The sequence below is a fragment of the Oryza sativa genome, chromosome 6 (genome assembly GCF_034140825.1).
Source record: "Oryza sativa Japonica Group chromosome 6, ASM3414082v1".
Classification (NCBI taxonomy): Eukaryota; Viridiplantae; Streptophyta; class Magnoliopsida; order Poales; family Poaceae; genus Oryza; species Oryza sativa.
Genome location: NC_089040.1, coordinates 7,901,490 through 7,923,270, shown reverse-complemented (window position 1 = coordinate 7,923,270; position 21,781 = coordinate 7,901,490). Strand labels below are relative to the sequence as shown.

The 21,781-nt window shown below is 36.6% G+C and overlaps 2 protein-coding genes across 5 annotated transcripts; one reads left to right on the top strand and one right to left on the bottom strand.

Annotated features, from left to right (window-relative positions):
• Positions 1-8,674: 8,674 nt before the first annotated feature.
• On the bottom strand, positions 8,675-18,599 carry LOC107277464 (uncharacterized). 4 transcript variants are annotated; one of them, XM_066311357.1, is made up of 11 exons: positions 18,464-18,599; positions 18,026-18,186; positions 16,693-17,289; positions 16,154-16,294; positions 15,655-15,844; positions 14,484-15,446; positions 13,913-14,078; positions 13,756-13,845; positions 13,176-13,438; positions 12,901-13,087; positions 8,675-8,930 (listed from the first exon to the last, which is right to left on the bottom strand). In XM_066311357.1, the coding sequence occupies exons 3-6, from the start codon at positions 17,137-17,139 to the stop codon at positions 14,692-14,694; spliced, it is 1,533 nt and encodes a 510-aa protein (XP_066167454.1). In that variant the 5' UTR covers positions 17,140-17,289; positions 18,026-18,186; positions 18,464-18,599; the 3' UTR covers positions 8,675-8,930; positions 12,901-13,087; positions 13,176-13,438; positions 13,756-13,845; positions 13,913-14,078; positions 14,484-14,691. The 4 variants fall into 4 exon arrangements, with proteins under 4 accessions (XP_066167454.1, XP_025881891.1, XP_025881890.1 ...); XM_026026106.2 differs by having other exon boundaries at positions 8,675-8,933; positions 13,756-14,078; XM_026026105.2 differs by having other exon boundaries at positions 13,756-14,078.
• LOC136357130 (protein FAR1-RELATED SEQUENCE 5-like) lies at positions 11,238-12,840 on the top strand. The gene is made up of 2 exons (XM_066311913.1): positions 11,238-12,008; positions 12,160-12,840. Exons 1-2 carry the CDS (start codon positions 11,553-11,555, stop codon positions 12,652-12,654), a joined length of 951 nt encoding a protein of 316 aa, XP_066168010.1. The 5' UTR covers positions 11,238-11,552; the 3' UTR covers positions 12,655-12,840.
• Positions 18,600-21,781: the final 3,182 nt, after the last annotated feature.

Below are 21,781 nucleotides of genomic sequence, written 5' to 3'. Positions count from 1 at the left end.
TGGAGGAACAAGTGAGGGAGTGGGCGCACGGCTGTGGAAAATTGATTTTAGTGTTCTCGTATTTTGCAGGCGGACCACTTAAGATCCTTCTTGCAAGAATCATTTTTTTTCAGGCATGTGAAAATAAAGGTATTTTTACAGTGAATCTTTTTAAGGGGTCCGTCTGGAAAAATTAATTTTCGCAGGCGGAGCTAAATCTAAATGTTCTTTAATTATTTTCACAAACGGTTATAAGAGGGTTTTTTTCTGCCTAAAAAAGCCAACGTTGGTAAAAATCGTTTTTCTGGTAAATGAGGAAGCACCAGTGATACAATGGTAGAGTGGTGAGGGTATATGACTTTACCAAATTTTAAATCTTAACACACACGAATATTATATGCACATAAATGAGTTTTTAATAGAAATTTAGTGGATCAGAAATGTGCCAATGGTGTTCATATGTGGTGTTGTATGTATAGAGGTGTGTATGTATGCACGTGCATTTGCATGTCGTATAAAAAAAAAACTATTACCACATGCATGGTACCTACCACACACACCGAATCGCCACCGAACCATGCATGCATGCGCCCTCTCACCGGCCGGTGTTGCTCGATCTTTTTTGCCCTTTAATGCATCAGCACATTTCAACGGTGGAACGGTCTGTCTGTGCTTTAAAATTCGTGCTGCTTAATTTTCATTGAAGAAACCAAGCATGGACCAACTGCTTAGGTTGAGAAATTTTGTCTGGCAGTCAAGTTTTCTAACTACTGGATCTTGATCCAACCATTCCACCGATCTCCCTCTCTTACAGTCCTACCTTCTTAGACTAACATATCATGCATTGCATAAAACTGAAAAGTCAACCGTGAAATAACATTATAGGTGCGAGTGATACTTTCGCACCATGATTTGATCTTAAGTGGATCTTAGTGTGAGTTGTACTTTGGCACCGTGATTTGACCTTAAGTGAATTAAGGTTAGTAAGTACGGAGGGATAACATAGAGATAGGTGCAAGAGAAAAAGAAGAGAATTTGGTTAAAAAAGGAGAAGGAACATGAGAAGGACAATGGTTATGAGGAGAGAGAGAAAAAGTGGTGGTTTGGGATAGACGCAGTCATGCATGGATGCCACCGCACTCTAGAGGAGGGCCACTGGAAGTATGTTTGATTTGGTACTTACGATATATTTTAAGGGTTTGTATAGAACGCTCACACACGTGTATGGTAGAGTGAATGTAACGTGTGTGTATATGTGTATAGTCCAACTTTATCATCTTAAAAAAAACAGCAAGAAAACAATATTACTTGCGTCTGTAGAGAACAATATTACTTGCGTCTGTTGCTCTTATAGCTTGCACGTCTTACGATGATATCATCAACCTCCTTCAAACAGTAACCACGGAGTTTACCCCACCTCTCCCTACAAATCATGCCACGCTACTATCAAATCCCTATTCCTCTATATCTTTTTTTCCCATTGCCAAGTTTTTTTAATCCTCTCCATCAACATTAATCTCCAAGTTTTCAATGTGTTTGCTCCATCCTAGAATTTTTATTGTTGCTCTCACTTTTTGTGCTTTTGATCCCTGATGGTTTATAATCGATCACCTAGGTGGCATATACATGGGCTAGGCGTTAGTCACGCTTGATCTGCCTTCCAACTAATACATGCCTTTTTGGGAGCCATATATAATGCCACAACTTCTTACCCCTCCATGCGTGTTGCATTGATCTCATTGCCTCCAATGCCAATAAGGACTATTAATTAACTTCATCGTCGTCAACATCATTCGTCCTCTTCAAATAAGGATATTAATTTGGTTCTAAAAATATGGAATGATTCCTTATTTACCCCTATAAAACTCATGGGATCTCTTATTTCCTAGCATTGTTCTTCCCCCTAGCTTCATGCCTACTATAGTTATCAAATTTGCTGTCGTTCCTTGCCACCTCCTAGTGCCTGATAGTTTCATTGGCTTGTCGCCTCTAGGGCTCACATCCCTCCTTCAGCCCCCCTACTATATATATTGTCTACTAACGAAATTTCCGTGTTAGCAACGTGTCATCAATTCAGAATAAATTGTGATTTTCCGCTCAAGTGTATATTAACAAAACCATAATTGTATAGCCTTAAGATAAATAACCACTACCTTGGTGGAAACCTAGAAACTACAACATGAAGTTCTATTTTTATTTTAAAATGCAACACGCACATAAGAAGGTGGTATTATGCACTATTAGGCTGCATTCGGGGAACCCCTCCTCCCCGGCACGCAAAACGGAGCACGTATTGTTGCATGATTAATTAAGTATTAGCTATTTTTTTTAAAAAATGTATTAATTTAATTTTTTAAGCAACTTTCGTATATAAACTTTTTGTAAAAAACACATCGTTTAGCATGTTGAAAAGTGTGTGCGCGGAAAACGAGAGAGAGGGGTTGAGAACTTCAAGGTAAGAACACAGCCTTAGAAATTTTGAGAAATTAGCTTTTTTTGTGAGATTGAAACTGACAAACAATGAAGGAAAACAAATACTAGTCCTTATTTTTCATACCTTCTCTGCTGCCAGTTAATTTTATATTTCACAATTGAAATGGTAATTGGTCATGAATTATTGTGTATAGTTGTTTACATATCATATTTCCTATACGTATTTTTTTAATAAAATAATTAAAACTTTTATATATGTAGGAATTTCAAGGGTTATCATCCAAATAGTGATTTTCCCGCCCGCGATACTACGACGGTGTTCGGGAGGAGGGGTTAGCTAGTGCATGATTAATTAAGTATTAGCTTAAAAAAACCTTCAAAATAGATATATGATTTTCAAAGCAACTTTCTCATAGAAATATTTTGTAAGAAAACACACTATTTATTAGTAATTTGGGAAGGATACGTGCGAAAAACGAGGAATGTGAAGTTGGAAAAGTAGATTTAAGAACACATCCTACATATTCCCCAGCCTCGTCAAATGCAATTAATATCGTAAAATCTATTTGGAGAGGCGTCTCGATTTTGCTTTAACTAGCGACGTCTAAACACGGAGAAACATGGAGAAGTCCAGCTATTACATGGTACTACATGCATGCCTTTTTTTACTATACATGTACGTCCTTTTCCTCTTCAAATAAAGTTTTCTCTTAAATTACTTATCCGATCTATAATCCGATTACACCACTGTGTTCGTTACAATTAAATCTTCACAACAAGATCTTACATGATTATATTACGATGAAAAAATATTTATATTTGTAAATTACTTTTATTATATATGTAAGGTACTTTTATCATATATATAAGTTACTTTTAGAGTTGACCAAATTACTTCTTAGACATATAAAAGTAAATTTAATAGTATATTATAAAAGAAACTTAAAACAAAACGGAACGGAAGTAATTTTGTCATGACATTAGAAGTAAATTCGTTGTAGGGATAAAAATATGACTTTATCTATAAATTAAATTTAATCAGAACAGATCAACACACATAATTTTAACAATTTTTAAAAGTAACTTCAATGTTAATTGGAAGTACCTTTTGCATGGTTCAAAAGTAACTCTCTATAAATCTGTTTAATCATCGATTGTTTTTTTCCTTTCATTTTTGTTTTTCATATAGAATGAGAAAAGAAGATACTATTGTATTTTTCAAGTTGAAAGGAGATACTAGATGGAGTACAAACTAGCTACCACTAACTGTGTAGTCACATCCAATTAAAAAAGACATTCATTAAAGTTACTTTCTTTTTGTTATAAGTTACTTCTATAATATATGTAAATTACTTTTAGGCTTCATTGAATTTACTTTTACATATCTAAGAAGTAATTTAGTGAAATCTAAAAGTAATCTAGATATATTATAAAAGTAATTTATATTTTTTTATCAAAATATAATCATGTGATATCTTGTTATAAAGATTTAATTGCTACAAACACAACTCTGCAATCGAATCGTAGATCGGATGAGTAGTTTAAGAGAAAATTGTATTTAAAGTATATGTGGATAATATCTCTCATAGATGGAATGGTAGCTGGTTTAGACAAACTAGCTACCACTAGCTGTGGAGTCACGTCCAATTAATATATATGGTTCAGCTCTATTTAGCGGGCACACACGTACGCGCCAAGCCTACGTGATAATTAATATGTTTGGAAAGCAAATTTAGTCCAAAATTAAATCAAACGAATTACAGAAACCAATTGGACCCATTCTTCTCAAGTCAGATCGACCAATGGCGGCTTATATATAAAACTATTCAATCGTACCTCCCAAAAGGGAAGCCGGTCTCACACTTTTTGCCACATTCTCGTCAAAATAGACACATAAATTAACTACTTCTTGCCATTTGCATCCAAAAGAGAACCACTTAAAAAGTGAAACACTTGTAGCACTCCAACAAGGGAGCTAGCATGTAATATTATATATCTAATTGCGCACGACCTTCGGAAAATTAACAGACATGTATGTATGTAGTCCTAGTTAGTCAGTTAATTAGCAAGTGTCATACAATTAAGGACAAATAATTAGCACGTGAAATTAGTGCAGCTTAGAACATTCTATGTGTAGTTGATCGATATGTAGCATCCTCGCAGGTGCTGGATCGATCTTTCTGGTTAATTCTATATTATGCCTAGCTAAGTACCAGTAGCTCTCGTCAGGACACACGTAATTAAGCATGCATATGCATATAGCTAATATTGCACCAATTAATTGGTCAGAAGCCTAAGCATGAAACTGTGCCCTATATATGCATTCGCCCTGGTACCCCAATACACCATCAAATCCACAACAAGAATTAAGAGAGATCATAGAGAAGCTAGCAGAGATCAAATCAAAGCCATTTATTCACTGACCGAATTAACGATCAATTAATTGATCGATCGAGAAATACACATATCAGCTTGGTTGTTAATTCGGAGTATACATTTTTCCATTTTTCCATGGCGACTGTTGTGATCAGGAGGAGGCTAGCAGCTGTGGTGGCGGCGGTGCTGCTCATCGGCGTGGCGTTCTTGGCCGTCTCCGGCGAGGCGGCGCGGCCGCTCGGCGGCGAGCCGGCGGCGGTGTCCGCCGGCGGCGTGGTCCAGCTGCTACTCCGGCAAATGTACCTGCAGCGGCTGGCGGCGGGGCCCTCGTGCGGCACCAACAGCTCCAATGGCGGCTGCCCACACCGACCGTGATCTATCAAAGATTCAGATATCCATAGAAAAACAAAGCCTGCGTACAAAAAAATTCATTATTATTAACGATCGTGATCGGTGACGCTATCATCAAGCTTTTCATCAGGGAGGACGGATGATGGGTAATTAACGTACGTGTAATTAGATGAGTAAGAGATGAATGCACTAGCATTGGATGTATGCATGCGCATCATTGCTCGCTCGGTCGTATTGTTTTCTTAGTTTGATTCTTTGTATTGTGTTGATTCATTCGGTCACTGTATTTATGAGATTTTTGTAAGGAAATTTGCAGTTGCATTTTGAATAAAAAGTCGAAGTTTCTTTCGACTGTTTCTGTATGTATTTTTGGTAGAATATAATTTAATTATGTCTTCAGTTGATTGTTGGTTATAGGAGTGTTAAGCAGATTGTATGAATGATATTAAATTTTCATTACTGATCTCTGTTTTAAATTAGGTTGTGAATTTTTCATTTATCTGCAATTTTGTACTTTGGAAATTTTTTAAGGAAGTATTGATTATAAGGTACAGATAAAACTACACTTAATTGGAACAAAACGAAACGCATAGAAAAATTTGGACGTTGGAATATGCCATAGCAAATTTTCCTTTAATTTGACGTATATACGGCACAAAAATAGTAGCGCACACCTAGCTACTAGTTACTCAATTTTTTTCTCAGTTATTTTTTCCCTTTAGGACATTATAATTTGAATGATATTTTCGATTTTCCTACATTTTCTTTTCTATAGGAATAGTCTAGGCATGCAACATGAATGCTCGATTTACTATGTTTTTGTCTATTACTCTCTGTGCGTATTTTTTTTCTCAGCTAGAAAGGTAGCCCACGCGTTCGCACGGGTATGCATTGTAGATTGCGTTTTAAAAAACTTATATAGGCGAAATATCAACTCGTTGACACTTATCATGTTTCAAAAGTACAATTTTTTCATAAATTTTCTTCATCGATATTGCTTAGAATATTTTTTCAATATATTAGTTACCTTTTGAAATATATAATATTTAATACATCCATACAAAGAATTATCTATGAACTCTTTATTATCCATATAAGGTATTTTGTTTTGTTTAATTGAATATTTACTGGCTTTTCTTTAACAAATCCTATTGAACTATTATTGTTAATAAATATGTTTTATTTGTACCATCAAGTTAGTCCTTCTTCTGGTTGGTTTAAATTGATGCGGGTTGTCACGTACTTAACAAAAGATATATCATAGACCTCACTTCCTTGTGATATGCATGATGTATACTATCTTTTCTAAAAGAAAGTACCTAGTTAACATGAGTCCAAAAAATTAAATTTGGTAGTAACAAATATAACTTTTCAACCAATTATACACCATTACCTTTGTGTGGCTTATATATACAATAATATGTGGAGAAACTCATAATGCCACGCTATAGGATAGATAGAAGGTCACTAATATCTAAGTATCTAAAATTTGTTATGGCAATGGAACACACAGTGGTTGTTCCAATTTCAATGAAAAGTAAAAATCAATTATTTTACGAATTTATTATATTTTCTCCAAATATTTTAATTTAGTCCCAATTGATATTTTGTATTTCCTAATGTAATTTATTTGGGTGTTACGTCACCGTCTTTGGGCCCGTTGGGCCATGTATTGGGTTGGAGGCCAATAGGGATAGAACATATATATATTCAGTAGCCGCCATTGAGTTACGGTTGGGTTTTGATTAGATTATTTCTACCATCGCAGTTTTGCCGCTAGATCGGTTTGTGGAACCCCAAATTCAAGTTCTTGATCAATCATTCATCTACAATTGAGTTGCTAGCTTTCTTGTTCGCGTTTGTGTTTTTCGATTCACACGCAGGGATTAGCCTTCTTGGTGAGGTCAATTGGGTTTCAGCATGGTTGATAACCAGAGGAGACGTGATGCTGCAATTGCTTCGTTCGGATCGTGTTGATCGGAAGCCGAATTATGTGTGTCAAGTTTTCGCTAAATCGATAGTTATCTTCACTTGATGGAAGATCATGCAACCCATTGCCATCACCTAGACCCAATGCTTGCACATGTTAGTTGATGTACATGACCATACAACATAATGTAATTCACTGTTTTTGTCAAGTTAACAAAGCTACATGCGAGGCTGTAACATAATAGTTGTTATTTCTGCCATTGTACCTATATTTTGTTGCATGTCCACTTCTGTAATATAGTTCACTGTTTTTCCTAGGTTTGGTCAGTTTAGTTAAAGAGCAACTCTTAATAAACTTCAAATTATTTATATAATGTATGTGATTAACCTGTTTTCGTGCACACACAATACTTTTCACCAATCCAATAATACTTACATGTTTCCTCTTTTGAATTTGACATCACATGAATAACAAACTTCCAGTTATGTAAATCCTATGCTTTGAGGTTACCTTCTTAGGTTAAATCAATAGTAGCTAATTTGCATTTATTAGAATTTCTTTCAAGTGTGTGGCGTGTCGCCACATGTTCTCTTCTAGTATATGTCATTCCACCAGTGGGTCGTGTCATGCTAGCTAGGTGTGAGGTTTCATCTAGCTATTGGATAACGCTTCTGTCGATGCATGACTAGTCTCAACTTAAAGTTTATACATGATATAAGCATGCTTCAATAATATACACCAAGTGGAGACAAAAGCCCCCTTACCCACCACAAGTTAGTTTGCATGCGGGCCTCTTAAGGGTCCATATAGGAAAATGGAGGTCGATTTTTGCAGGTGCGACCAGTTACGGTCCTTCTAAAAAATGGGTCATCGTACAGAAAAATCATTTATGTAGTAGTGATTATGGGGCCGAATGCAAGGATATAATGTTTTGATTTGTTGTGGCTACATGCTTAAGAAGCTCGTACTCTATATATATTTTCATCACTATTTGGTTCTGCTACTATGATTTGTTGATAGTTTATTTGGGTGACATATATATCATAAGTTGTTAGCTATTAGTTTGCTAGTGCTGCCCAAAGTCCGTAGCCAGTTGAACCTCCTGTGAGATAGAAACTAAGAAATTAAATTGAAAAAATATCTTACCTACCAAAAAGACTGAATTCATCCTTTCATACATACGTGCTTGATAACCGGTGTGGTGGAAAGGTGGGTCAGTGGGAGGGAGAAGAGATTTTTTTTTGTTAAGATAAATATAATAGCTAAAAAAAGGACGCGACTACACCGAGACCGGTATCGCGATAGGGCTATCGCGCGACGCGCGCATCTGGCGATTCCGCGCCGCACGCACGCCCCATGCCAAAAACAGAAACCACTTTTTCCCGGGCCCCCGCACGCGCCATCGCTAAAAAAGGAAAGCGCGCGCTTGCGCGTGCAAGCGCCGTGCGATGCACGCGTCGCTAGCTGGCGTGGGCCCCACCTAAAACAGCACGATGCGCCTCTCTCCCCCACTCCAACCCATCAAATCGAGACATCCGGCGACATTCAATCCCCACACAGCCGCCACGGCGGTAAAAATCAGAAAAAAAAATCGCCATCTTAGAAGAGGGGAAGGAGGAGAAGCAAATCCAAGAAAAATATCCAGGTAAAGTACACATGAAGTTCAAATTATGTCTTCTTTGAGATCCGTCCACAAAAAAAAGGAACTAACCTAGAAACTTTTAGATCTTTTCTGTATTCTTCGAGAAACAAATTGATATGAATCTGTGCTGTAATTTTGTAAGTAATGAGCTGTAGTTTTGTTTTCTGTCTTCCTTCTTGATTTCTGTCTTCCTTTATACCCCAAATTCACTTTCTAGTGCTGCTGAGAAAAAAAGTTGTAGAAAAGGCATGAGTACTGGTGTTTCAAAAAAACCCAAAGCAACTTCTAGGAACATGCAACTTACTTCCAGATAAACTTGAATTCACAGTCCCTAGTTTACAGTTTACACAGCATGAAAACATCCCATCTAGTTACCTCTCAGTGCAATTTGAACAGAAAAGTTACTTTACTTCCCAAAATAAATTTGAATTTGCATTCCCTAGTTACATAGGCATGAGTGCTGGTGTTGGAAATCTCATAGCAATTTTAACAGAAGTCTCAGTGCATTTTTAACAGAAAAGTTACTTCTAACACTTCAATGAGTTACTTCCAAGAAACATTAAGTTACTTCTCACTGTGCATTAAGTTACTTCTCACTGTGCATTAGGTTCTGATAGCAATTTTAACAGTCTCAGTGCAGTTTTAACAGAAAGTTACTTGTAACAATTCAATTAGTTACTTCCTAGAAATATGGAAGTTACTTCCTTATAAACTTGAATTTACATTTCCTAGTTACACATTTTGTACCTTGTTTCTATATACAACATGATGCATCACCTAATTGCGTCTCAATTTCATCTGGTACCGCATCAAAACAAATTGTGAAAAAAAATATTAGTATAGCCACTGGCCTTAATTTGAGAAAATTGCTTCCTAGAAAGAATCTAAAAAAGACATGCGGTGAAAACTAAAGTTACTCCCCCCCTCCCCAATTACTGAATTACCTCAATGAATGCTATGTATAAACTTTGTTACTAATATCCTGAAACACATGCAGTAAAAATGGATTTTGACCTTAACAGTATCCCGGAATTAGTTTCAGGTGAAAATGAACCTCCAGTACACCATTTACTAGTTGATGATGAAGACAAAAGTGAAACATACTTCCCTATAAATCCAACTGACACTAGAATGGAGATTCCTACTATAAATTTGGACGACACTTTTGACTATGAAAATATGTATACTGCTGGTGATGCTGGAAGTTTACAAGCACACAATGTAGCCAATGATGAGATGCAAGTATTTGAAGAAATGTCAGATCATGCAGACACAATGCATACTAGTGTTGCAACTGGCGCAACAACTGCTACTGCCAACACAATTTCAAGTGAAGACTCTGGAACAGATGACTCAGAAGCACAGTCAACGCCATCACAGGATATTCCGTGCGCACACAAGTGCCGTACCTCACCTTGACTTTCAACTCAGAGGAGGAAGCAAGGGCTCACTACAACAGGTACGCAAAGCGCGTTGGATTTTCAATCAAAATCAACACTTCAAGAAAGTCAGCCAAAAATGGAGAACGTGACAAAGTAATGTTTGTTTGCAACAAATGTGGTCCAGAAGAAAAAACGGGTGAAGCGTGCCCCCCCCCAAAGAAAAGGAAAAGAAGTAGAACAAGACAGGCTGCCTGCAAAGCAAGGATGACAATGAAGAGGAAAGGAGCTAGGTGGGAAGTAATTCAGTTTGTTGAAGAACACACACATCCCCTGGTTAGAAAGTTTTCACTCAAGAAATTCCTAAGGTCACATAGAGCAATACCGAAAGAGGAAAAAGATTTCATCACAATGCTGCACGGAGTTAATCTCTCAGCGAGTAGAATTATGCAATTGATGTCTGAATTGTATGGAGGGGCTAGGAATGTACCCTACACTAGAAAAGACATAAGCAATTTCAAGTCAAAGTTGGGGAGCGAGTATAGGTGTAGAGATATTCCTGAAACAATTGCTCACTTTGAGGAAATCAAAAAGGATGACCCGAATTTCTTCTACAAGATTCAACTTGATAAGGAAGACAGGGTGCAGAACATATTTTGGGTTGATGGAGCAGCAAGAAATGCCTACAAAGACTTCAAAGATTGCATCTCGTTTGACTGCACATACATGACGAACATGTATAACATGCCTTGTGCACCATTTATTGGGATAAACAGACATGGGCAATCAATACAGGTACTCCTTTTTTTGCAAAAAAGTAATTCTAAAAAATCTGTAATAACTTTGTACATTATAGTACACCATAAGTTACTTGTTGCATTCATTGAGTTACATCAAGTCCTGATAAAAGTTACTTCCAGTAGAATGTGAAGTTACATTTTTTTTTAAAAAAAGTAAAAAAGTAACTAAGTTTACAAGTTACATCTTTTAGTGTCTGTTCTATAGTTCAAAATTGTACTGATTTACTTCTAGCAAACACAAACTGTACAGACTACGCAAAATTGTAGTAACTTACTTGCTTCAAAACTGTACTGACTTCCTTACGTGTATTTTTTTTATATTCAGCTGGGTTGTGGATTTCTAAGGAATGAAAAGACAGAAACCTTTGTATGGTTGTTTCAAGAATTTCTAGAGGCTATGGAAGGTGTAGAGCCCATAAACATAATAACTGATCAAGACCTAGCTATGAAGGCAGCTATAGCACTAGTTTTCCCACATGCTAAGCATCGCAACTGCCGCTGGCATATAATGCAGAATGCTCAGAAGAAGATTGGCCATATATTAGATCATGACAAAGCATTGTGTGATGCATTCAATGACTGCCTTAACAACAGCTGGACAGAGCAAGAGTTTGATGCTAAATGGGATGCAATGTTGACAGTGTTGGGTCCCAGCATACTTTATGCATTGTTTCTTCCCTTTCCTCCAGACTACAGCACGGAGTGAGGGATTTAACGCAGTGCTGAAGCGCTATGTAAATCCCCAAAACAGCATATACAACTTCTTTTTGCAGTACAAGAAGATTCAAGAAAAAATCACTGTTGCAACAGATCAGAATGAGTTTGAAGCAGAAGAAACAATCCCTTCTATGTGGGCTAACTATCCCATGAAAACAAAAGCATTGGAGGTCTACACAAGGCCTATATTCAACAGATTTCAAAAAGAGCTGATTGCTTCAACATCATATAAATTGACCCGAACTTCTGAAAACATGTATCTAGTAGAACCGAATGGAGGTCCTGTTAGGAATTATGGATCAAGGACATTCATTCTAGCTGCAAATGTGTTGGACAGGATATACAACTGTGAATGCTGTAAGTTCGAAAGGGATGGCATTCTTTGGTGTCATGTTTTGAAGGTAACAGTCTGTTATTGCAGTAAGCTACTTCTCACTTTGTATTAAGCTACTTCTTACTGCACATTAAGTTACTTCTTAATGTGCATTAAATTACTTCTTATGCATTAAGCACTTTTGGCATGTGATAAAACATATGTTTTTTTCCATGCAGGTGATGGCATCTGATTTTGTGGGCCAAGTGAGTGACATTCCAGAACACTACATATTGCCTAGATGGACGATGGTTAAAGAGCCTGAATTGCCTCCAGTTACAAGCATTGGTGAACAAATGCAATTGCCCCCTGAATCTCTGAAGCTAATCAGCTATACCAATCTGTGCACAAAATTTACACAGATTGCAAAAGATGCATCAAGCAACGAGAAAGCCTACCGTATGGCTCTACAGCGTATGAGCTCAATGACTGATGACTTAGCAGCTATGAAGCAGAGTAGAAAGAAACAGAAAAAAGCACAGCCAGCCCCAGCTGATCCTGCAAGAGGAGTTTCAGATATCCCCTCGGCATCAACTAACCCAACACTACAAATAAATGACCCCCCCATCATACAAAAGCAAGGGAGACCAGTTTCAACAAGACGCAAGCCTGGGGTCCATGCAAAGGCGTCAAAGACATCAGTTAGGAAAGGCCTAGCTAGTACTGGGAAGTGAATTAGAGCTACGAGATGTAACTTATAATGTTGTGACAAAATTGTTGAAACTTACTTGCACAGTTGCATTAAATTACTTTTAGCTTCCATAGTAGTTACTTCACAGTGATATGTAAGTTCTCAGGAAGACCATGCTGAGTTCTTTGCAGAACCAAGATGCTATTTTAATTTGTTACCCAACCTAATTTATGTGGCTATAACTTATGTGCTGGTTCTAGAAAAAAAATGCAGTGTTTCATTACTTTACCTTAAGTGTAGGATCAGGCTCTTTGCCCCATAATACTTGCATCCATTGCACACGATTTTCTTGAAACGAGAGCATCTTGTGTGTAAGTAGTTTCTTAATGTTGGGGATGTCACTTGGTTCAAATGCTGGCAACTGTTTGCCATCCCACAACTCCACAAATTTCAGCATATAAAAACCACAATCCCGGCTGTTTTTGTTAGCAAAAACAAAACAGGGATAAGTTTGACTAAAAACAATAAATGAAAATCATTAACTAAAAAAAGCATGTTACGTACATGTTATCTTGCTTTGGGCCATCAATGAAAATCAGTGGGTAATTCTAGATGGTTTTCTTCGAAGACCTCATGTAAAACCTATCCCACATGGTCTTGATGGATGCAACAACAAGATGAGATGCTGAAATCAGCTCTTCGTCATCTTCTCCTCTCAGCGAATCATAAACCTCGAATCTTTCAGCTTTCAGATTAAGGCACACCATGAAATAGTGACCAGCCTTATCATTCCCATTACCCAATTTCTGGAGAATGGGAAAAAATGCCTGCATTCAAGTGAAAAGAGGGAGGGGAGTGGAAAAAAGGTTTTTCAGTAAATATAATCATAATTTAGTAAGTATAAAAGGATAATAAAAAATGTTTCAGAATAACATTTCCTATCAATATAACAGAAAAAGTTACTTCCACAAGCATGCTGAGTTAATTTGCAGAAATATTTAAGTTACTTCTACATGCAGACAAGAAAAGTAACTTTACATGTCATTGACAACTGGAATATATATTTTCTTAATAATTCTTCTACAAGCAAACAGGAATAAGTAACTTTACATGTCATTGACAACTGGAATATATATTTTCTTACTAATTCTTTATGGTCAAGACGGTTCGCTCTCGTTTGATCGAAGTGTTTCTTGAGCTCATTCCTGTCCAACTACGAATCCAACAAATATCCCTGCACCATGTGGAAAAAAAAACATAAGGTGTTGCAATGATAGTAATAGTACATTTTATATACTCACTCCTATTATGGCAGGAAAAATTCTCTTCGAATTGTCCTTGATATCAGCAGACAGAACAATTAATGCCAATTCACATGTATTATTGTCCAGTGAGCCCATAGGTTTGACAGAGTTCGCAAGATCGCCAAGATAAATATAATATTCTCCTGTATCAATGATCTTTCGGCTGCATTTAACAAAAGCAAAAAGAAAAAAAATAAATAAGCAAATTAGTATACCTTGTACAACTACTGTAGCATGTTAAATTAATTTCAATGACATGGTAAGTTACTTTCAGTGACATGTTAAGTTACTTTCAGTGACATGTTAAGTTACTTTCTATGACATGTAAAGTTACTGCACAGGGGTGTGTAGAAAGTTTGTCTGGAAAAAATTGCTGGGTCGTGTGCAGAACTAATATGCACACAACAAATGGAAGGTATGAACCAAAATGCAGTTGCTTCAATGGCATGTGAAGTTACTTATTTAAGAAGGTAATTTTACTTCTCTGAGAAGTGAAGTTAGTTCTACAAAGATCATTTTACTAAAAAGTAAAAAAGTACTGTGTACAACAAAAAATATGAGATTGTACCTATTCCTTCTTAACTTAGTTCTCCCTCCATTCTTGCAAATGTCATCATATACCTCGTTTATAACTCGAGAAACCATGAACTGCTTCTTGTTCTCATAATCAATGAAGGGTGACCTTTTGAATTTCGCTGGTTTCACCACCCTTTTATTGTACTCATGGGGCACAGGTGTTTCTTCTTCTACTTCACAAGCAATAGGTTCCTTGGAGATTATTTCAGCGACAGGTGATTTTGTGGCAGATTTGCTGGCAAGGCCTCAACTGCTTCTCTCCCAACCTTTTCATAGTCTTCAGTAGTAAAACTTCCATAGTCCTCATTTGTGATAATTCCAGTAAATTCTTTACCTCGAGATGTTCCTACTGCTTCTTGCCCCTTTGGTGTTTGCACAACTTCCTGAGAGCTATCAAAACCAAGATTGAAGTTTGGAACTTCATGTGAATCAATGGTTGTTGTTAGGAAAGGATATTTTTCTGCCTTTTGCACTGGTTGCTTCTCTGATTCTGGAACATTTTGTGCTACAGCATTGGGTGCTTGCTTTTCTTCATGTTTTTCCTTGTCACCAAACCCAATATCTTCATCTACTTGTTTCCCTTTTCCAATAACATCATCAGCGCCTTTGCCTCCGCTGCCAATCCCTTCATTTGTGTCATCTCCTTTGCATCCAGTAACATCATCAACGTCTTTGCCTCCGCTGCCAATCCCTTCATTTGTATCATCTCCTTTGCAACCAATAACATTAGTTGCAGCATCAGCCTGCTCACCACTTCTTCCAGTTTCAGCACCATCATCGTCATCATTTTCTGACCTATCCTCATCGTCATCTTCTTCTCCTTCATCATTGTCATCTTCTTCTCCTTCATCCTCATCATCATCAGAATCTCCATCTTCATCAGTATATTCATCTTCCTCAGTGTCTTCCACTTCTTCATCAGCAACAAAATCTTCATCATCACTTGAAGTTACATCTACCAAAAAGAACAAAAATAACTTAGTGTACTGTAGGAAGTTGTTTGGACAAATGTAAAAAACTAAAAATTCAGTTCAAATCATTGTAAAAAAACAGTGTGGTAGAACAATGATACTAATGAGATTCAAATTGTGCAGAGTGGTAGAACATGGCTATATTAATTATTCTGTACAATAATCAATAGAAACATAGTGAAAAAACCAAACCTAGATCTTCATCTTGCTGAACTCTTTTAGGCCTTTGTGCATATTTCTTCCGGTTCATTCGCATTTTCCTTGGTTGGCTACCCCTAGGATCCACAAAATCAAGGCCGGAAATCTGTCTCACAAATTTCGTGACCAAACCTGAAAACCCTTCACACAAATTTTGCACAGCGATCACAATTCTGTCATTTTCCTGTATATAAAGAAAAAACAGAGAAGTTACATATGTAGATTTCACAAAGTTACTTTTGCAGTTTGTTGACGTTACATCTACCAAGGGTAAAACAGAGAAGTGGGGAAAAAAATATAAACCTGTTGCTGCATAGTATTGGGCACATTTGAATTTATGAAGGTTAAAAAATCTACATTGCTCCCAAACAAATTGGTCCCTTTATGTTGAAAAACTGCTCCTAAGCTATATTTTCAATTATAAAATCCATAAGTTACGAACAAACAAAAAACTAAAAATGATGCAAGTATGCCAACTATAAAAAAAACTCACTGGTAAAGCTCCAAAGGAGCCGTCTGCTGATGTGTCTGCTAATATTGTTTGATTTATCAATTCATTCGTCCAAACAGTAGCTCGATAACCCTCCACTGGAACATTGAGATTTTTAAATGAAAGCGAGTCCAAATAAAGAATCTACAAAAGAAATTAGAGCATTTAGATTAAGTAAAAAAAAAGTACATAACTTGTTTGATTTAAAACCTACAAAATATGTTAACTTCCATATGTAATTTAAATTTAAAAACAAATTGGAAAAAAAGATGTGGCAGGGCATATATGAAGAAGTAACTTAATGCACAGTAAGAAGTGACTTAATGCACAGTAAGAAGTAAGAAGTAACTTAATAAACAGTGAGAAGTAACTTAATGCACAGAGAGAATTTACTTGACAGAAAGTTATTTATAACAATTTAACAGAAAGAATTTACTTCCTAGGAACATATAAGTTACTTCCTGGACAGCTTAACTTACTTCTAAAAAACATAAAAGTTACATTGGGACAGTGATCGAATAAAAAAAGGTGAGCATTGTTACCATCATATACAGGAGACATGATGAGTTGGTATTCTTCCCAGCTTTAGCAGCTTTTTGCAAAATAGATATGACAAACTTGCACCAATTAAGATTCTTGATATTTCCAGCATCAACAACAGAAGGATAGCATCTTGGGCTGACTGTTGTTGCCGTCGTTGGTGCTAAAACAGAAGAAATGGCGTAGATGATCCACATGCGCAGGTACTTGTCATCTGCTAACTTCAACTTCTCCAATTGAATCCCAAGAGAAGTCAGTGATGGTGAGATACCATCGTTGATTCCAAGCAAATTCAGCACAAATTCTGTAGCTTCAGACTCCATATCATATGAGACATCTTTGTCACCCATAGGGATACCAAGCACAGACTTCACTGACTCCTCATTCACATCTATGGCTCCACGTCCAGGGAATACAAGCTGATTGGTTGCTGGATTGAAATGCTCCATCAACCAGCTGCACAAATCAGGTCTGAGCTTCGAGCACTTGAGATCTACGAGACCATGGAAGCCAGCCCCCTCTATTAGTCGCTTTTATTCGCCAGTCATATGGGGATACAACTTTATAAGTTTCATAGGTGAAGCCCTGCTACTTTCTTGCTGCAAATGAATAAAACAACAAAAAGAAAAATAAAAAAACATCAACATTTGTTTATTTTTTCAAAAACATACATAAAACAGTTGAAAAAAGGGTAACTGAACCAAGAAGTAACTTGCCATTAAGTTAGTTCTAGAAAATAACTTGCCCTCAAGCAACAGCATCAAAATATTTTAGGCACGGCGAGAAGTAACTTAATGCACATAGAGAAGTAACTTAATACACATAGAGAAGTAACTTCAGGCACATCGAGAAGTAACTTCTTACTTGTTAACAGAAAATCTCAAAGTAATTTTAACAGGAAGTTACTTCTAACAAATCAATAAGTTACTTCCTATGAACATGCAACTTACTTCCAGATAAACTTGAATTCACATTCCCTAGTTACACAGCATGATACATTCCATCTAGTTGCCTCTCAGAGCAATTTGAACAGAAAGTTACTTGTTATAAAACTCAAAAAGTTGCTTCCTAGAAACATGCAAGTTACTTCCAAAATATAAACTTGAATTTGCATTCCCTAGTTACATAGCCATGAGTACTGGTGTTGGAAATCTCATAAGATTTTTAACATAAGTAACTTAATGCACAGTGAGAAGTAACTTAATCCGCAGTGAGAAGTAACTTGATGCACAGTGAGAAGTAACTTAATGCATCATAAGAAAATGTAGTGCATTGGAAAAAGCAAAACACTGCTTGAGGGCAAAAAATGCATAAAAATAGGTAGATGCTTAATACCTTTGATCTGCTCCTTTTTGGAGGAGGTTGCTCTGTGTCATCTGCATGATCATCTCCAATACTTCTTTTCTTAGCACGTTGCGAAACCCCCCTTGTTTTTTTACTTGGCTCTGGTTTGCCTAACATGCCTTTCTGTACAATGGTTTTTCTTTTTCCCATTCCTGGAAATACATTTTGGATGTTAGTAATCAACTTGCAACTAACCATCGATCAACTAATAATCAACTTGCAACTAATAATGTTAGTAATCATTTTGGAAATTCAATTTGGATGTTAGTTATCAACTTGCAACTAACCATCGATCAACTAATAATCAACTTGCAACTAATAATGTTAGTAATAATTTTGGAAATTCATTTTGGATGTTAGTAATCACTAGTAATCAACTTGCAACCGGAAAAATCTACATAAGCCAGAGAGAGAGAGAAATTTAAATACCTTCAAATGGAACCCGAGATCCACAAGCCAACGCTTGAGGGGGCGAATTCCACCGCAACCTTGTGCTCGCCGAGAGGATGAACTAGCACCTGATGAATGAGGGAGAGAGAGGGGAAATGAGGGAATAGGGGAGAACAAACCGGGAGGTTTGAGGAGCAAATTGCATAGTGAAAAACTGCCCAATCTCTCCACCTCCCCGGCACAAAAAACGCACGGAAAAACAGCCCCATCACTCCACCTCTTCGGCTCAAAAAAACCGCAACGAAACCGCCGCATCACGCCGCAACTTACCAAAAAAAATGGCCGCCGGATTTGGAGGAGAGAAAACCACCTCCGCCGCAGCCTACGCTTCCCACCGCAACTGCCGGCGCGATGAGGGGAAACCGTCGGCTCCGCGCCTCCGCCGTCGGCTCCGCCGACTCCGCCGACGCCAGCGCGACGGGAGGAAACATCAGCAACTCCCCCATCCCCCCTTCGCCATGGATTTCGCCGGAGATTCACGCCGCCTCCACCACGGATTTCGCTGGAGATTCATGCCGCCTCCGCCTCTCTCTCACTCTCCGCCTCTCTCTCTCTCTTTCTCTCTCTCGAGTCGAGCGCCACCCAAAAAATTTGAACAGTAAACCCTCACTCGTTCGGTCGGAAAAGGCGACGCATGAGCTCGCTCGGTCGGCCGGTCGGGACGCGCGGTGTGCGCCGGATGGACGCCACGTCACCAAGCGCAGATCGACGGCTGCCACGCGCGTCGCGCGATAGCGCTAAACGGAGAGGCCTCTTCGTTTAAATTATACGGTAAAAAAAGTGGGTCAATCGGTCCATTAATTTAGAAGCCTTTGTACAAAGTTTAATTTATTTTTTTTATATATAATAGATAGATGCGGTTGAAAAGAAAACATTTCCAATAATGGTGGCGTACTATTTTCAATGAGGGAATAAATAATGGCACCAACTCTAAGGAATGTAATGAGCAGCGACCAGACAGGTCAAAGCTAAACAAATAGACACTATAATAAACAAACGGTGTGATTATGGTAAGCGAAAGTAGAAAGTTTTTATTCTTTGAAAGTTGCAATTCTGTTTCATTCATGCCATTATATATATTCCAAAAATAGCGTGCTAGTGGTACGCGTCTAACATTATTGCCTAGTCAATGCTATTGATTAAAAAAATACGGAAGGTTCAAGAACAAAATTCTTAAGCAGTTAGAAAAACATTAAACTATAGATAGAAAACTAAAAAAGTTATACAACTTTGAATAGAGCATACTCATATTTTACTCACTTTAGTCATAAATATTTTGATACTTGAAACAACAAAAAAATAATCAAAATGCTTAGTTTTTTTAAAATAATTATATGTCTATAGATTTATCTTATACTCTCTCATGTTTTTAATAGATAACACCATTGTCTTTCAGACAATATATACACACACACCCATTAGAAGTACTTCAAGCGTGAGTTACGCGTTGGCATATTTGCACGGAATTTTGAGTAAAATAAATAGCCAACATATGTTCAAAAGTCAACGACACTATCTATTAAAAGTCGGAGAAAGTACTACCTCCATCCTAAAATATTGTTACCTAGGATAAGACCTATTTTGAGATGAAGTAGTTTATTAGGTTTATAAACTTATTTCAATGTAAATTTAATTGTCAAAGTTTAAAAGTTTAACTAAATATTGTCCTAAATATCAAATATTGAGCAAAGGGAGTAACTTGGAGAGGAAGACATCATATCACTACAAGTTTACTCGAGCTTAACTCGCTTGGGGAAATGTCTCAATCCTCTAATGATCTCTCTCTATATATAATATATCCTTGGTATTTCTTGGCAATTTATATTGAAATTCTAAAAAATGTCTCAAAATTGCTCTCAAATATACCCTCTATCAAAATAGAGGAAATTCCCTGTGTACCTAAAACATTCCCCTAATCCCTTTTGTTTCTCTAAATTTTACTGATTTCCTTGTATACCCCCGAATTTTAGTTTTGGATCCTTTCGATATATACTCTTTTTGTTAGTTGACAATTAGTTTACATTGAATTCTTACGAAAAAGTCTATTTTTCCTATGGTAAAAAATATATAAATTTATAGAGTATAGAAATTTGTTGTATGAGACTTTAATATTTATGAATTTGTAATGCGAGACTTTTATGGAAATTTCAAGGGCATGGAAGATATCAGAGAAAGCTTTATAGGTACACAGGGAATTTTTTCATCGAAAAATATAATGACCATTCTGTTTCATTATGACAAGACTTGAATTTAACTAACAATAGGATATCAATTATACGATACAAAAGTATAAGCATAAGTATTTTTGAATATGAATATAATAACATCAATATCCTGTAAAAAATATATCATAATAGAACAATTATTGGTTAAATCTTTGTCGTACAAAATAAAATACGTCTTATATTTTTAGACAAAGGGAGTACTCCCTCCGTCCTAAATTATAAGGCGCCCCTTTTTTAAGAAAATTCAAACTCGGTAGTTTTTTTTTTACTAATAGTCATACTAACTATATCTATACTAAGTACTAAGTATTATGCATGTTATATCACTAGATTCAAATTTTGAAGTACTTTCATATGATGCTAATTTTATATATGTTGGGATTATAAAACAAAATAAAATACTGATCAAAGTATGTTATTAAAGACCGTGCAAAAAAATATATGTCTTATAATTTGGGACAGATGGAGTATTTACTATTATTTCTCTCATTATACTGTTTCAGTATTTCCTCGAATTTTCTGGCATATCAAACAAATACTGACTGAATGGCGATGACTAAGGGAGCGTTAGTTCTGGTGACATAGGGTGAGAAAGGACATCGTAATCGTATTCCAGGTGCACGCTTCCCAAACTACTAAACAGTACGTTTTTTTAAAAAAAAAATTTCTATAGAAAAGTTACTTTAAAAAATCATATTAATCTATTTTTAAAATTTTAAATAGTTAATACGTAATTAATCATACGCTAATTGCTCACATCGTTTTATATATCTTTCCAATATTCTCAATCCCTTTCTCCTCAAACTCACCCTAAATATAGAAGAGTAGTGTTGTCTCTGGATGTGAGGGCCAACAGTGAAAAACGAAAAATTCTGTCCAAATGGTTGACCACTCACATAGACCCACGTATATGTGGTACCACTGTACTACTAGACCATCGCAAAGTTGGTCTCGATCTTTCCCATTTGGTTTATCAATCAATAAATCATCACTGATATCTAATAATTATTTCTCCAGTCTTATATTATAAGACTTTCTAGCATTACATATATTTATGTATATATTAATGAAT